The sequence below is a fragment of the Oenanthe melanoleuca genome, chromosome 1A (genome assembly GCF_029582105.1).
Source record: "Oenanthe melanoleuca isolate GR-GAL-2019-014 chromosome 1A, OMel1.0, whole genome shotgun sequence".
Classification (NCBI taxonomy): Eukaryota; Metazoa; Chordata; class Aves; order Passeriformes; family Muscicapidae; genus Oenanthe; species Oenanthe melanoleuca.
In genome coordinates, this window is record NC_079334.1 from 25799895 (window position 1) to 25818727 (window position 18833).

The 18833-nt window shown below is 38.1% G+C and overlaps 1 protein-coding gene across 1 annotated transcript in view; it reads right to left on the reverse strand.

Moving 5' to 3' along the window:
- Positions 1-18833, reverse strand: part of ANO4 (anoctamin 4) — a 163135-nt gene that overhangs the window by 93849 nt on the left and 50453 nt on the right. The window contains 1 exon segment of the mRNA XM_056516371.1: positions 14221-14427. Within this exon segment, the coding sequence (XP_056372346.1) occupies positions 14221-14290 (70 nt within the window). The 5' untranslated portion in view covers positions 14291-14427.

An 18833-nucleotide genomic window follows, 5' to 3' on the forward strand; every position in this document is an offset into this window, starting at 1 on the left:
CAAGAGATGTTGTTACAAATGACACAGGAACAAACAGACTAAAATAAAACACACAAAGTAAGTTGCAAGACAGGAAACAACCATTAGGACAAGAAGAGCATGGACAGCATGTTTCAGATGTAGGGCACTGTAAATTCTCATTTGCCAGCCTGATGGCATGACACAGTCTAGGAAGAAGTCCAGCACTGGACTCCATTTAAAATGGATCCACATTGGTATGTAATAGTTGCTGTTTAAAAGCATTGAAGAATAAAAACTTATTCTGGCGGGTCACAGTTTCAAACCTATTTACACACAAAAATAGACACAAGATTTGCCCATTTCAGTGCTCTTTCAACATGAGCAAAGAAATCAGAAGGTTTTGAAAACAGACACATTCCATGTAGAGAAAGGCTGCTGTATATCAAGAGCAGATAGAAAATGGGCAAACAGGCACAAGATGCTGGCTACAGGGTATTTGGATACAGAGAGAAAGAGGGGACTACTGGGAATACCTCTGGTTTTCCAAGAGTAGCAGGAAAACCTTTCACAAAGTCTTCTGTTAGACATGATGCTCTTGAGTACCCTGCAAGGAGTGACCAAGGTGGAAGAACAAACCTTCAGGTCATTTAGATTACTGTGCTTCACTAGGTTCTATCACTCACATTTTAGAAAGAAGAATTTTCCTTTCATCTACAGTCTGCCTATAGCAAGCTGCTCTTATTTTGAATTCTGGCCTAGCCCATTGTATTTTCCCCTACTCCTTGTCAAATTACTATCTCACTGTCTCGATGGGAGCAACAAATAATATTCCCTGGCACAAATATACTCAAAAGTATTTTAAAGGCCCTTCTTCACTTTTTGGAAATACAGATCTCAAAATGGGTGCACTTTGACCAGCTTCATCCTTTATTATTTTTCAGTGTTAAAATATTATAAATTTAAATTGCCTTGTGCTTGCTTCAGCGTATTCTTTTGTTCCACAGCAAAGATTCACTGCTAACATCAGAGACAGATATCTGCAACACGATCTGTCATAGCAGCAGCAGGAGTCAGCATTTAATGATGTAGAACAAAGAGAATTTCTTAAGTGAGACAACTGATTACTCATACAATAGCAGCCCAGGGAAATCTGCAGATGGCCTCTGAGATGAGAGGCTAAGATTTGCTCCAAAAGAGATTTCTAAGGCCAAAGAAAAAATACTCCAGCTGCTGGAAATATCATGGAAGTAGAAAAGTAATCAATGGACAGCAGCTTTGCAAATTATATAATTCACTTTCTTCTTAAATACTCAGATGCCACTTTTAACATATACCATTTCATACTTGCATTCTCACATCCAACAGTCTTTGTTCTGCATTTCAACCCTAGTTAGAGCAAATTAATGACAATATGGACAAATATAAAATACCCTTTCTTCTCCCCATCCATCCTTGTTACATTTAAGTCACAGAAGAGATCTCCAGCAGATCTGAACTAATTGGGCCAGGGAGAAAGGAGGTGGCAGTCAGCTGTGGAGGTCCCAAAGTGCTGACATCTGATGCACTATCTAACCATAGACCTGTTAATAAAATTAAATTCCTGGAGAATGTATATAGCTGACTTCAAAGCCCCTCTTTAAATAACAAAAACCAAAATGCCTAGGAAGTGGTCAGAAAATGACCAGCCTAAACCTGACTGTATTTCAGACAATGAAGCAGGACAATTTTGCTGTATTTGAATTTCCTCTCCTGTATTTGATCCTCTTGCAGTATAGAGAGCTTTCATCAACCCACAGAAATGACAGTGCTCTATGCTTGTCTGATTCACAGTAACCTTAATATCTGGCCTCAGTGCACAAGTATCAGATGAACAGCATCCAGCCCGATTTCAGTCAAAATTAGAGGTGTAATCTTCTACCAGTCATTTGTGATAAAACACATAGCTAATTGCAAACTTGTCTTCACCAATACAAGGGAAAAAATGCACCAACAACACTTTTAAATTAGGGGCTGCAGGAATGCTTTCTTCTCCCATGACCTTAATTATGTCAATAAAGGCTTGAATTAGGGCACTTGGGCTTCTATCCTCCTCCCTCTCCATCAGCATCTTCTTTTCAGGAGGGACTACTGCATTTTTGTAATTGAGAGAAACACCACTTATGTGATGGGTTGTGGACTGGCCAAATTAATGATTTCTGGCTTGTTGTCAGACAGAGGTTTTAAACTAGTTGTTCTTTGGAAAAAGCCACAGTGACCTCAGCCATGCTCCAGAGATTTATTTTCTTTACCTCACCAGAGATCTGCAATACTACATGCAAAGACAGTATCTGATATCACTGTGGCTATTGATGGATCACTAACCTGCCTTTAGCATTTCCTTCTTGCTGCTGATTTATACTTTATCAATGACATGTCCCACTGAGTAAATCTAAGCAATATTATCTGAGAGGATGGTAAAGACCCTCTTTCCATAGAAGTATGAGAAATAAACACATACAAAAGTGAAGTAACTATTAGATTTGTTTTTTTTTAAAGATCAGTCTGAGATTCAGCTCACTGAGACTTTCTAGTTCAACTGAAACAATATTCTAAAATACCTCATGGCACTCTGATTTATTCATTGATGCATAAAATACCATACTTTTTCCTTTATTTCACTTGAAGGGTCCCAATTAATTAGGTTAGAAAAACAAATGAGATTTAAAAAAGACCTTTGATTTTTAGAGGCTAAATGAGATGCCTTGTTCTAAGTCAGAATTTTAACATAGTTCTAAATACAAAATGTATCAGAGAAGGGATTTGTGTACCAAAGTAGCTAAAGAGATTTTGCCATCTTCCACGAAGAGAAAAAATAAGAAGAATAAGAATAAATATAAGAATAAGCATAATTCTAACATGAGCAGATTTGTTTTGCTGCACTAAGTACTGTAAGTTCTACAGAGCAGTTGCTCCTTCTTGGCAGAGAAAGCTGCTGTGCATTGTGGGTTTTTCACTCTAGGCAAATCCATGTCAACATGGGATAAAGAACCAACCCTACAGGCACATTTTCTATTGGCTTCTTCCTGTGAGTTCTCAGCAGGTAACCTGTGACAAAAGCAGAGTTTCAAGGGGAAATTGCATTAAACATTTCCTATAAATGTTAGTCAGGGTTCTGCAGGTGTGTGTACAGCACAGCTTTACTGCTCTCAGTTCTGGCACTTCTCATTTCTGTGACAGGAGTGGAAACAAAATGCACAACATAGCTGGGATCTGCCCCATGCACTGGAAATGCAACTGCAGCAGATGAAAACCATTTTAGTTCAATTATTGCTTCAGAAAAAAACACAAGCTGTTCTATGAGTCATAGAATGTATGCAAATACATATTAATATACACATGTCTTCCTAGCAAGATAAAGTTGGCCTAAAAGCAGTAGCTCAGAGATAGATAATTATTTCATTAAGTGGAAGGCTGATGTGTATCATAACAAGTCTTTCAGAGAAAGCTGCCTTTGCTACATTGGTCAGAGAGTGTTTTCTGTCAGAAATCCTGCATCATGTTATTTTTTGTTCCTCATGAACCAGTATTGTTATATTCTTTCTGCCTGGGCATTTTTCTCTCCCACAGCATAAGGTGAATACTGTGCACATCAATTCTACTTAAGTGATTACATTAGATAGATTTTAATATATCAAAAGTATTTAATTTTTTGTTTCTGCCCTTAAATCTCTCGTGTACAATAGTGCAGAGTTTCACAATGCAAAATTATAATTGCTAACTATGTTCTCAGTGCAGGATGCAGAAACATGTCTTGTGTCCTGCCTTGAGCTTCCTATTCTCTGCACACAAGAAAAAGTCTTTGTTTGCAAACTGCAACTTTGGTTCACCAGCCCAGCACTGGACTCCTTTCTGGAAAAAGACTGTTACCCAGAAAATTTCCTTCCATCCTTGCTCCTTGCCAGCAGCACTAAGCTTCCTCTTCCCTACAGCTTCAACACAGTTTCAAATATCTACAGAGGAGGTGGGGAGTGTGTGGTGGGTTCCCTTCTCCTTTAATTTCAATGCTTGTTTCCAGTCCTGGGTTCCTTTTGAAGATGGCAGTGGGGATCAGGGCAGGAAAACTCGTGTTTAATTCTCTGTTTCTGAGAACTTGCTGACATATTTTTACATTTAAGGCAGTGTAACATCAGAGTAAGACCAGCTGCCTGCCACATCTACACTTGTATGTGTAGTGACATAAAAGTCTCAGTTTTTCACAATACAAGGTACTTACCTTCAACAATATATATCATAGGATTTGCCCTGTCTAGCTACAAACATCCACAGTTTTGGAAAAATGTTGGTTTACCAACTACCTTTAAACAAAGGTGTATAGTCCATCACTATTTGGTATAACTAAGTGCATCTTCTTCTAGTATTCAGAAAATCATTTATCTTAATGGTTTTCACATTGTTTATGAATAAAATAATGTGTCTGCCTGTTAGCATCCAAGCAGAGTGTAAAAGCACAAAAATATATTTTTTGTTTTAAAAATTACAAGTATAAAAATATAAGACTTCTTCATTTTCAATAAGAAAATCCAAGGAATATTTGGAAAAAAAATTTCAAACCCCAAATCATTCTGGCTAAAATGAGGCACCTATGCCATAGCTGTTATGCATGCTCATGTGCAAGGTCATGTCAAAGGCAAGCAATAAAAATACTGGAATTATTTTTGAGAGGAAATTTAAGAAATAGATTCCCTTTGCATTGTAATACATGACAAATGCAAGACATGATATATCTTTAAATATGTCAGAACAAACTGTTTTCTTACCTCCCAGAAGCAGCAGCAGTGAAGGGGAGATTTCTGAACACATAATATTACTGATTTATCACAGACTATGGTATTTTGATGGCATAAAGTGTCCACTCTCCCCTCCATTAATCCCTGGCTGGCATCAAACACACAGTTTGTGCCATTTAACTGTAGAGATGTGGGGAGTTCTATGTTCAGCACTCTTTCTCTTTCATGCTGTGAAAGCCTTTTCCAGCAACAACCATTGGAAAAATGGACAGATATCTCTAGGTTAGAAGCAATACCTTGAAAATGCCCTCAATTCCCATGTATCCAATTCCATCACTGCCCAGATTGAGCTGTGGGCATGAGTGCAGCCAAACCCAACACTCAGTGTTCTGATTATTGGAAGAACCCAAATGTTCACACAGAAGCCCCAAGCACAGAATGTCACACATTCCATGACATTTCCAATCACTTGGCTCTATTTGGCCCTGGTTCAGATTCTTCAGCAATCAGTAGTGTTGCACAACAAGCCTTTGGAATCACCTCCTAGAAGGACTTCATTGATTATACAAAGAGACAGGGCACCAAAGTGTTCCCCTCCTATGGGGAACAAAGCTCCCTTCTTCAAGTGTCACGATGCCTGAGATGGATATTCACAACATACAGTCTGAAAATGGCACAAAGCCACAGCTAAGCAAAGGCATTTCTCCACAGTTGTATATTGCAAATAAGGATCTTGAAAGAAGTCTAAGATCTAAACACATAGAACAATTCAGTTAATTTCCTCCTACTCTTATTTCTATAACAATAATAGTAAGAATGATTTTTAGCTTCTCCTCTTTCCTCTTACACTGTGAGCACACATACAAAAACACAACTATCAAGGATCCCTATGACATGTGTTCAAACACTGTTCCTTGTTTGAAAAATCTAACTACTTGTGATTGATAAATCCCTTTACCAATATCAGGAGATATTAGGAGGTGATTCATAAATGGGAGGAGAGGAAAACCTTTGCTGAACAAACAGTTTATTGCAAAACCCTCACCCAGTTCTCAAGTCAGTAGTTTATTGATGAGACAAACAGAAAATCTGCACAGGGAACAATCTGACAGAAAACTTCAGTGCACTGAAGATTTACTTTATTATAATGTGGGACATCATGACAGCTTTTTAAAGATACCAGGTGTCTCTTTCAGGTGTGTTTTAATGTAACAACCAGTTGAACTCACACTGTACCACAGCACTGCCTTCACAGTCTAAACATACCCTGGTAATTAATTCTGGCAGAGTGTACCAGCAGGTAAACCATTTGGGGAATTTCATCTGTCCTAAGGCTGCTGAGGAATAATACAGGATTGTGAAAATGGTTATCCTGAAGACAGGATAGCAGAACAGGTCTATGCAGAGCAGGATCCTGTTTCTGACACCAAATGCTTAGCCAAAGGGAGTCAGAACAGTGCAAGTACATCCAGCCCATACCCAGTCTGACCCTGCCAGCTTGGAAAGATTTAGAGATCTCTGGAGTGGAAGGTTTCATCTGGATGATAAACATTCCCAGCTACCAATATTCATTTTCCCACAAATCTGTTCCTGCTATATTCTCTGTCACTTTTGAGCTAATAGGTCATCACCAAATTCCTCTCTCCCCTTTTTACTTACCTTGTTTTCAGCTTTTGTGAGCTGGAGGGCCTGCCCCTCAGTTACAGCATCATAAGCCCTTTCCAGGCTAGGGCCATGAAGCCCAGAAATCCCCTGTCATTGCAAAGTCTTTCTTACTTTTGTCTCTGACAAGAGCTACCATGCTGACCCCATGAAATATGCTTTCCTGTACAGAAACTAAATACAGATCAATGAATCCCACCCTAGTCTATCACAGAGAGATTTTTGTTTCCAATTTCCAGCCTGGATGTGTGGAGACCTAATTAGGGAAAGGTTATGATAAATATAATAATTCAGTTACAAACTGGAGTGCAAGAATGGGACCAATATTAATAGAAGATTTTGTAAAAATATTCTTTCTCAAAATCTTTGTCTTTGAGAGAACCTTACAAACAGCAGGAATCAAGCCCTTTATGCTGGTGCAGATGACCTTTCTTATATAGCCTTGCAACCTACTATAATTACCAAAATCTGCAAAGGAGAAATAGAGCACTTGGACATTAAAATGCATGAAGTAGTACTGGGCTGTTCACATAAGATTCCTACCCAAAAGAGATTATTTTCAGCAACTGGCACTAAGAAGAGTCTTCCTCACAAGTACTAGGAGAGTATGGGAATAGCAAGGGTCATAATTTTCAGGCATTCTGGCAACACAATGGTGCAGTTGAAAAAATATGCAGTTTTGATGACCCTTAAAATCTTTCATCACTGGAATAGGTCCTGAATTCCTTTTCTGTTTGGTGCATTCCTAAAGCAAGGTCTAAATAAAGTACCAAACTGTAAAGCCATCTCCCTTTTTCTATTTTAACCACCCTGAATGTTACCAGTAAAGAAGAACCCCTCTAGAGGTCAAATGCTTTGTGCTCCATTGGACCTCTAAAGCATAAAACAGTACAGAACTGGACTCTCAAGGATGAGAACAGCAAATATTGTGCCTCTGTGAAGATTCCAGCACTCAGAGGACACATTGGCTTTCCTGAGACATCCACCCATGCATGGCACAGGAACAGTCAGTGGTCTGTATGACCCAAATTTGTATGGCCCAAAGGAAGTTCTCAGAAACAAAGGACACATTAGAAATGGTGGCACCTTTTTGCTTTACTGCTGCCCTTATACCTGGTCTAAGTTGTGATGAGTTTTGTGCAACTCTTTAGGGCTTTTGAGCTTTTTTGGCACCACAGTACATTGGTTGGAATTTTTAGTGGGTCCATTAGAACCCTAGAAGTGCTTACCTGCATCATATTTACTCATCCAAGGAATAAGTCCTCCCCTCCTGATTTGTTTTGTTTAGGTTGGGTTTTTTGTTGGTTGGTTGGTTGGTTGGGGGTTGATTTTTGGTTTTGTTTGTTTGGGTTTTTTGTTGGTTTTTTTGGAGTTTGTTTTTTTTTTTTTTTATGATTAAGGAAGGTCTGGTTTAATTTTGAGATATCAGAATGAACCAGCAGGCTTGGTGTTAGGAAAGAGGTCTTGCTATCTTTTGGCATTATACAAACCTTTTGTAGAAATTAGCAATGCTATGCAGCCCTATTTTAGTCAAATCCCTTTTCTGACTGTAAAAGCATCTCTGCCAAAGTAGAAACTAGTTTGTTCCATCTTTTGACAGTCTTCCTGCAAGAATCTTTCTTTGGAATATATGTAACATATTTAACATTAGAAATAGAGTCTTACATAACACTAAGCCCCTTTAAGCAAGAACTATAGAGCTAAGAAAAAGCCCCATTTTTTCAGTCAAGCATTACAGGAACATAATAACTTATTATTCAAAGTCTCTCTCACTGTTCCTTGAATTATAACATGTATTTTAGATTAAATGGGTCATTACTTTCTCAGAAACTTCCCAAAATTTTGTATATTGTCTATTTTCTTCAGAATAGAATGGTCAAGGTGTTTTAGCTGTGTTGCACTGGCCTCAGGACATTACCACCTTGCTCTAGGATCAGTGAGTTTAGTCCTAAGCCTTTTCCTGTCTTTCCTCCTTGAAAGGAAACTGCTGGTAGAACCATCAGGAACATCCACAGACAGTGGCATTTTTCAGCCTTTGTGAGGCAACCACATATTTCAAGATAACAGCAGCATGGAGAGCTGAAATCTGAGGGTGAACTGTTCTGATTTTAAAGTAACCATGTATAATTGATTGTAGGGCTGAATGGAAGATTTTTTTATAACAGCGAACAGGAGAGTGATCAAAGAAGGAAGGAAGAAAAATCTTCAGAAAGAGTTAAGTTTAAAAACATACAGCTCCCAGAGAAGCAAAACACCCTCAAAGTCACCACTTAAAATTATTAATATTATTTTTGGATCCCCTTATTAAGAGTATGCACAGGTCCCTCCCAGATAGATTCAGTATTTGTGTGTCACATGAAGCACAAATTGATACAGAGGGATGCAATTTCTGCCTGCATCAAACACATTTAAATTAAGCAAGACAGCATTGAAAACTAGTGCTTTTTGTCCTAGCTTTTGTTGTTGTTGTTGTTTTTGTTAGCATGCTGCTGCAAAAGTGTTCTCCAAAGTGCCAGAATAAACATTCCAGGAGACTTGATACCTTAGGACCAGAAATTTTCAAAGAAGATACTTTTGTCATGGAAAATAAAGGGCTGAATGAAATAGGCTGAACGACTTAAGCAAAGTGATAGATGATTCCAAGCTCTGCATCATCTGCTAGCTAGTTCTGCTCTTAATTTCCAAGTACTGCATAATCTCCATGTGGTGTTCTGCCACTCAGTCCAGTGACAAAAGGTCCTCGTGGCAATTGAGGCAAACTGTTCTTCTTGTTAGGGGCCTTGCAGAGGCTGCAGAGCACCAACAGCCAGGAGAATCAGCAGTCTGTGTTCAGCAGGGAAGTGTTTCCAGATCACACTTGAAGCACCAACATGGGAGGAATTTTGCTCCATCCCTGGAGCTTGCAATGCTTTGAACACACAGATAAAGGGAAAAGTTAAATATGCAGGCTGGTTTCTCTGACACTAATGTCCCTTCTGCATAGGAATGATTCTTGTAAACATGTGGGGGGTTTAATATTAAAATTAGCTTAATGAGGGGAATACTAAACTTTTTTGAAATCTGTTTGCATTTTCTATGCTTCATTCCACATGAGAGAAAGTTCTGTGTACACCCAGCAGAAGGCATATTGAAAAAGATTGTTCCCCTAATAATGTTAGACAAGTAAGATAACAGCATTACTGTTAGTGTGAATTCAAATTTCCAGATGAATTTACATCAGCCATCCCTATGCCATGCATGCATTTGCTGCCAAGAAATATTTACATGACAGAGCTTCCTGGCAGAATTATTTGCAGGGTTTTATTCCTTTTATCTGGAAGAGCAAAGAAAAGAGAATGTGATTTAACCAGCAAGTCACATCTGACTAACACAGATCTTCTAAAGACCATTTACAATCAAATGTGAATGCTGACAAGCATATGCATATTTTGTGATGAGTAAAGGATCTATTTTGCCCAGTAAATATCATTGTTGAAGTCTTCTGTTCTAGATTTTTGATAATTCAAAGTTAATTAATTTGTGGCTAAGCTTATGAAACAAGTTTCCTTTTTTCCTTTAATTTTGGTTGCTAGTTTCAAGAACCATGCCTTTTACCTCATCTCAGTTTTTCTGTTGGCCAAGCCTCCTAGTTCTTCATTCTTATTTAGGAGCTCAGTAAGTACAGTCATCAATAAAAATGCTACATATTGATAAACAGTAAAAAAGAGGACCCAAACATAAAGGAAAGCCTGTCCAAGGCAAACATACCTTCTTTTAAACTTGTAATCCATCAAATGCTTATTACCACAAAAAGCAAGAGAGTGCAGGAAAAGTTTCTCAGTGAATTCTAATGACCCCAATAGACTTTTACCATAATGCCAGAAAACAGTCCTTTCAGCACATAAAGTTCTTTCAAGTATCATGGATATGCCTACACAATTTCAGGTAGCAAGAAACAGCCTTTCCAAAATGTACAGTTCTTTGGCTTTGAAAGGGATCTTTTTGAACAGTAAATTATCAAAAGCAGAATTTTCTAGAATATTTTTATGTTTCCCAGAGTGAAGAATGTTAAATAAAATTTAGAAATAAATTATTTCTAAAACAACCATTCCTTCTGGTTGTGAAGATTGCCTGCAGCACTGATTTGTATAAGTGATACAAATGACAGTCTTCATTACTGTACATACACTAATATATCTAAACCTCAAAATGCATTAAAGCTTTATCAGAAGCACAGAGAGAGAAAATCTTGCTAGGGAACCTCAGAATTCCTGTTATTACAAAATGGGTAACAAGTGTTAGGAAATGTTGCAAGTAGAGAATAGCTAAGAAGATTCCAGAGCTTCACACAATGAAAGAATTTACTGCTACTTAGACACATTAAATAAGACATTTTTTCCACAGCTAGCAAATTTAGGCACTCCTAGAAAAATGAGGTTTGACAACTTCTCCAGAATCTGAAAATAAAGGAATTTGTCACCAAGAGAATAAGCAATGTAATGTTGTTCTAATTTGGAACAGAGTTAACAGTGGAAAGAGGAGGCAGAAGCCCAGAAACCAAAGTACTGCTTGCTGCACAGCAAAGGTGCAATGCCATCAGCAGGGAAGTGAGGGGGTTTTTTGTGCCCAGATTTTCCTAACCCTGACACTGAGGGAATGGCCTGGGATGACAGATTAACCCCCTCCAGGCTTGTTTCACACTTTGTTCTGTTGTTCTTACAGAGAGCCTAAATGATGACACCATCGCTTTCAAAGTGAGGTTCCTGTGTGCAGCACAGACACAGCTATTCTACACTTTCTCCAGGAGCTTTGTGCCAATTCACTGCAGCCCACAGCCTGCCCAATGGCTTTGAACTCACCTCAGCAGCCTTGTACCCCACCAGCCACAGCACACCACAACTGCTCACAGAGATGGAAGATGATTACTGGAGGTTTCTCAAAACTACAAGCATGCTGTCTCTGACTTTGGAAAGAAATACATATTTGCCATTACATCTAAATTTATCATCTGATTGCTATAATCATCTTTGTTTTCCCTCTTTCTAAGAGAAAGTTCCCTCATATGGGTGCACCTGCAAAGGTGTCAGGAGTCTTCCCCATTAACAGCCTTTTTCTTCCACTTGTTTCTCCATTTTCCTCATTGCTTTGTTTCAGTTACTTGATACCTTTATATCTGCCTAAAATCCAAGATCAGAAGTTGTAGATCTGCTCATGACTGAGCAATACCTCTTTGCAAGCTTGCACAAAACAAGTTTTAAAATTTTATTTATTTTTAAATAAGGTACAGTACAGACAACCCACTGCTCCCTAGCCACTCTAACACCCAGATTAATAATAAAAGTCATGAGCCTCAGGCTCCTTACTAGTTACAAGTAAAACTGTTAGGGAAATAACTGGAAAGGAATGCTGGAACAATGAACAGTATCTATTGCTTCTTGTCCTTAGAATACAGCTACCTTTGAACTTCATTCAAAGGAAACTGCTGTCATATAAATAGACTTCATGATAGATTATAGAAGTTGTCATTCTTGAAAGAAGAAACAGTGCACAGGCGGAAAAGGTACTGTGAAAAAAACAGAAGTAGTGTGCTATCAAAGAAAAAAATACTCTCAACCTGCACTTTATCAAGGAGCTTTACTTTCCATGGTTCTAGTCTCTTTTACTGATAAGAATTAAAATGCCATTTTAAGTCCTAAAAATACCTTCTATTATGCTAGACTGCCTTCATGTTTGGAATATTTGTAACTGGACAAAGAGTTTTGGAGTGAGTAAAGCATACACTACTCCAACAGTGAGAGCTACTTGATTGTGGTAACAGCAGTCCAATAGAAGCAAAACCTCAAATTGCAAGAACTACTTAAAATTACATAGAAAAAAACCCTACAAATTTACCTCATGCAGTAGCAGAACAATAGCTAAGAGAAGAGTGCTGTAAGATCTGGTATCTGAGTAATTAATATACAAAAGAACATTGTCTTTCTAAGATATCAAGCAACTCATGGTATCTTAGATAAGGTACTGCCACTGGATAATTGATGTCTTCAGCTAATTACAAAGCTACAGCTGTTAATTTGTGACTGAGTTTGAGTGAAAGACGTGATTTTTTGTTTAAATTAGAATTTCCTCTTAGGAGTGCTATTCATTGCTGTTGCTGCTGACCATAACCTTTTCAGGTCTACTTGTATACAGCTCAAATGGTTGCAGTTTAACTTGGACACAAACACAAATTTAGTGGTCTCAAATAGAACTGAAAAGGCAGAGACAAATCATAGAAATGATACGTCATTTCAGATGAAAAAATGGGACTGTAAGTTAGTCAAGAGAAGACTCCTGTTATATAAAAAATGTTCTCCATAGGTCATAGAAGCTCTTACTGTCCTAAGAGGAGGAAATGACAGATAAAACTAATCCCATATACTAAAAGATAATCATTATCCAAATGGTCACTAATGAATTCCATTTCAGGAAAGCTCTGGGGTCTACTTAAATTTTTCTCAATCAGAGGCCAGAATTTGCTGCTTCCACCATTTTATATTAAAGCACAGGCCATACTTATCAACAGAAAACTGTAGAATTTGTAGCATCTCAAAATGAATGTTGTTATTTTGCACATTCAAGATACTTTTTTTAAAACCTGTGATGCAGGACTTTTTTGTCAATCTCTTAACGTGCTGCATACATCATTTTATATTTTTGGCAACAGCAACATTTCAGTAGTAGTAATTTCTGTACTTCAATGGAAAAGACAGAAGCTGAAAAAACAGGACAAACAAGTGAACAGAAGAACTAAAATAAACAAAGCATATGGTTATGAGTCACTGCAAATTCTTTAATCTGTGTTGACAAAGATTATGAGTGACTAAATACTATGAGTGCATGAAACTCATGGCAGTAGACTTGTATAGCAACTTACAATAGAAAATCTAAAATTTAAACTTCTGTAAAAATCAAGTCATTTACTAGATCTGCAAGTTAAGGGGGGTACACTAAGAGTTTGCAGGCAGAACCTCTGTCTCACACAAATAGACTCTGCCTCCTAGCACCCAAGTAGCTACACACATCATATATTATGCTCTTTTCTGGCAGCAACCCTGGGAGATTATTGAGGCCCTCCAATAAATATGCTACAAAATTGACTTCATGGGCAGCTTTAATTTGCTCTGCTCAGGAAAGAAATTTGGAGCTTAATTTTCACTGTGAAGAATGACTGAGCATGGCCAGTACAAATGTACTCTCCTGCCATAAGAAAAGATATTTCTAAAATAGCACTGGCAATTATCATAACAAGGAATGAACTCATGATGCCAATTAGAATTTGATGGTTCCCTGGAGATTCTGACTTTCTTTTGAAAAGTTTCATTTTGTTAACCAGTTAACCTGTGTTGTAAGATCTTGTGCAGATCCACAAGTTGATTAGTGCTACAGCAAGAAAGAGTTTGATCTATGCCCTTGATTGTGTATTTGGTCAAAACCAATTTTAGTGTCAATTACTGAATTCCATGGGGGATGTCTGTAGCCTCTAGAGCAACTATCTTAAGGCTTAACAAAATTATATATATATAAGGGAAGTGGTATAAAAAAGCAATATCCCAAATCTCTCTGCATTAACATTTTGGATACCACTACACACTGTAGGGGTTTTTATGATTGAACTGAAGTTTTTATTTCCTGCTTTCAGCTGTCCCTACCACTGTTACACCCTATAATCTCATAACATCAATTAGTAATTCTGACAGTCCATAGATAGATCTCCACACAAGAATGATCTCATGCTATTACCATCAGCTTTGCCATGTCATGGCACATCACACATGGAATGGGACTGCAAAAGGTACAAAGGCAAGTCTGCTACCTGGCTGATGGGCTTTTGCTTTTCCACCAGTGACTGATGAAATTGTAGATCCAGAAGATGAGGCTTCCATTTTTATTGACCCTCTGGCTTGTGGGGTTGAAGGATGCCCATCCACAGGTGGATGCTGTGACACTGGGTAGCTTGCTGCAGTTCTCCTCTGACAGACTTGCACACGCCTTTCAGCCCCATGAAGAGATAAATTTATACCTGACAGGAATAAGAATTAGTACTGTTAGATATGAGAGATCAACATGCAATAACTAAAATATAAATTGTCAGGGTTTAAAATGGAGCAGCAACAACGTTCTTAAAGGGGGAAAAAAAAAGAAAAGCAATAAGAGAACTCTAAAAGATTAATTATCTTGGAAAATTAAAAATGTGAACACCTTTTGTGCTATGTTGTAGACATCAGATTCAGTAATAGATATTTAAATTAATGCACAATCATGGTTTATTACTTTATTGGTCTGCAGGAGGAAATATCTTCTATACCTTCCAAATACCCACACAGCTCACAAATTACAATATTAATGATGTAGATACCATAACATTTATTAAATGACAGTTTTCTCATTGACAGATTAGAGCTTGTCAGAAGTTATTTCTTTTTTTCTGAGCCTTTACCAATACTAGGAAGTCTCATCATATGGAAAAGATGCTACAGGTGAGCTACAAGTACCTTTTAAGGAAAAAAAAGGACTCTTTTGAAGAAAGCAGTAAGGCTACAGACCAAAATAGTAAGACCTTAAGCTTGGAAAAAATTCCATTTTCTCCTATTTTGTGAAACCTTACCATCAGCACTGGAAATTTGTCAAAATTCTCAAATTTGTCACATAATCATTGTTTTATACTGAAATTGTGATTAGAAAACAGGCTTTATTTTTCCAAAGAGAAAAGCAAAGTTAAAATTTCCTATGTGGCTCATGCAGAGTCTTAGAAAGAAATGCTATCTTACAGTAAATTGCTGATTCTGACTTCCTCCTGTTCACATTGATGCAATTGCTCCAACTCCACTTGAACTTCTTTCAGCATACTCTGGTTGAAAACCTTCAGACAATCTCTTTTGGGCAAGAAAGCTGAATGATAATTCTACATTACTGTTTTATGCTTAATTTACTTGTGACTCTCATTGCTTCTGTCAGCAAATTATCTCTGTTCTTAAAAAAAACCCAAATGAAACACTCTAACCAGAGATAAATAAGCAAACTAAAAAGCAGACGGAAAGCAGACCCTAAAAAACTGAAAATGTGGATATTGCAAAGTGCAGTCACTCAAAATCATTACATATTATTGATTAGATTGCTTAGTTCTGTGAACTTCAATGTCCAAAAATGCATTAATGACTCTGCTCTTCAAGCTCCCTTGTGAAACTCCAGGTCATGGAAAAGGTTTAGAATCCCTGAAATATTAATAAACTTTGATCCATGATATACTCCCAAGGGAAAGAGAGCCACCACATCTGTAGGCAATTTGTGAAAACAGTGGGGTTGCCCACAGGAGCAAAGGCTGTGCAAACTGCTTTCTTTTCTGATGGCTTTGTGCATTCAGAACTGAAGCTGTGCACTCAATACTTGCCTTTGCTTCTTGACTCCAGAGCTGATCTCCTGCAGGGAATGTGAAGGCACGAGGAGTTTCCTGCAGCAGCTGCTCACCTGCTTCCTGCTTTTAGGGCTAATGTAACTGCCAGCTTCTAAACACTGTTGAAATCACATCCTTAGGATACACAGCAAATCCCAGCCACCTTATCCATGTGAAAGGCAGCATATCAATCCATATGAACAGAATGACAATGAGCTTGCCTGGACACATGTTTCTTTGACCATGCTAGCTGCAAGGGGCTTCAAAAAGTGAGAAGCTAAGCCCCAGCTGTAAAATGAGCTCTTTATTTCTTTTGCAGTCACTAGAAATTGTGATGCTCACAATACTGAGCAATTATCCCTAAAGTATTAAAAAATTAACGACAACCATTTTCTTTAAGCATCACCACAGGTTGTCACATCTTTTAAAAATAATAATTCCTCTGAGGTTTATGGTGGAGTCAGCCAATGCTCAGCACTAAACTTGAGCCTCTCATCAACACACAATTTCTGGCTGGATCTCAGTAAGGCTGTGCTTTCATTTGGTCATGAAAATAGGGATCTATTTTAGGAACTGGTTCCAAACAAAAACTGGCTGCTACATTACTCAGAGGTTCAAGTCAAGTTGCTTCTTCACATTCTGAAAACGGTCTATAAACTCTTGTGCAGCTGTGACAGAGCTTCCTAAACTATTTCTGCAGCACGTTCCTTTTCAGACATCAAAATAAAGGACACTCTGCCAGATTGCTATTCCTAAGAACTGCAACATTTGCAGATTGATCACATCCAAAATTAGGTTCCATCACGAACTTGCTGCTGGTTATATGCAAACTTTTGCTTTTTCCACTAAGGAAAGATGGTAAATCATACCTCCAAACTATATGAGGAAAAATGTTCCAGCATCACTGAAAATTTTACTTTTACAATTTTCTTTAGTCATATTTAAAAGTGCCCAAAACCAACCATACAACGTGTCACAAATGCATACAGTATATTTGGAAGTTCTTCACTCCAATCTCATTGGTACTGAAGTTATTTTCATCACAAAAGATATCCTCTTATTAGGAGAATTAATTTCCATTATTTTCCTGAGAACCAGGTACAGGACAAAGATGCAAGTGTCCTTATTTAATTACAATTTCAGGTTTTTTCAGAGAAAGATCAGGTCTTGCTATTCTATGTGCATTTCTTTTGTTAAACTAAAAAAATGTATGACAGTAATACTGCAGCAAGTGCAGCATTACTTTGTTTTCATGTGGGCGAAAGTTCCTCTAAAAGAGATTTTGGTTGTCAAAAACACAACCCCAAATAACATGCAGAAAAGCACAGACAAAGGGAGGGGGAATCAGAAGTAGAAAAGAGATTGGGAACAATGGGTGTAGCTTATGGCAGATGAAAACCTGGTGAACTATTGGCACTAAGCAGACTCTAGAGTAAACTCTCCCTATTCTTCCTGTAAATAACACACACTGCTGATGAATCCCAGGGTCAGAGGATCAGAGATATGAGAAAACAGCAAAGAGGTCTCTGAAGAGTAGGTGTTAAAGTTGACATCAATTATTTTTTTTTGCACCATGACAATACCTGTACAAGACATCCAGAAAAAAAGTTCTCCAGCAGCACACTGCAGTCTGGGTCTTCAACTGGTATCTGGTGGAGTTTTTCTCCTGTCTTTAGGCTTGGCCACCAAAATCCCCTACCATTGCATGCCTGGCTGTATGGCCTTTGGTTGTACCTGTCCCTGTAGCATGGTGATTTTTAAGTGTGCTTGGCATCCATACTCAGTAGCTGGGTACAATCACACTAGCATTCTCTGGCAGGTAGCATAGATACTAAAAAAAGCCAGGGGTTTTTCCTGCCTTGCCCTCTGGCTTAATGTAGTTGCACAGAAACACCAGTTTGAGCCAGGGCTTCAGTGCAAATGCAAGTAAAAGACTCAAATACTGTCCAGCATCCACAGCTGACTTTGCAGTTTGGACCTGGCTGGATGCAGTAAGAGTGGGAAGTAGCTTAGTATTTGGAAGCTGGATGAGATTGGAGCCTCTAAGTATTGTATATTTTACTCAGCTCTTTTTATTTCCTATGTGCATAAAAAATTGTTCTCTGTATTTTCAAATTTTCACGTGCCTTTCTCTTCCTTACCTGTATTTCTACCTTTTTTTTTATTTTTTCTCATACAAACTTTTTGTCTCCATGAGGAGCTGCTCCTCTTACTGACCTTTTGTTCTCTTGACTCTGAGCTTGCAGGTTCATGTAAAACAAACACCTTCACTACCTTTCTGCCAATACATCTCAGCTGTGCAGTTTGCCAGCAGAGAAGAGCAGCTTCTATCCTGCTTCTGGATAACTTTTATTGCTCCAATTTTAATATAGAATTTTTCAAACCATCAATCCTTCCACATTGAGCATATTTTGTCTTTTATAAAGTGATAATGTGCTTATGAAACTTAAGGATTTGTAATGCTCCATATAAAACCGGCTTATGAGAACATTAAAAGGGAGTAATGAAGTATTTCCAAGTCATGAAGCAATAAAATCAAACATAAAGAAGAAAAAGGAGGGAGAAAATACTAAAGTTCAAAGCACTGCAGTGGACCTGCATGCAAAGTTCTGTGTGACTGATACTTGTTTTGTTGGCTCATCAGGTCCTACAAAGTTGAACAGCAACATCCTGCACTACTCAGAAATCACTCTGCTGATGATGGACACCTGCTCTGGTTGTGCACCATGCACCTCTGCCATGTGACTCAGCACAGTGACCTGGCTCTGGTGCTGATGGAGAAGGCACTAGAACCTGAATTTGGGTCAGAAAGGCCAAATTATGCTTTGCAGGGACTGAGACACCTCTGCACCTGGGAAGGCATCCCCATAGTGACAGTCAGGCTTGTGTCAGCCCCAGTTTTCTTCCATCTTGTACCACTTTGGGTTACAGGCATTGATTTATAGGTTCCTCTCTGAAGTGTTTTTCTCTGGACAGAGATTATATGAATGTGAATAGGCAATAATGATACAGTGAAGAGTTACAAAGTCATACAA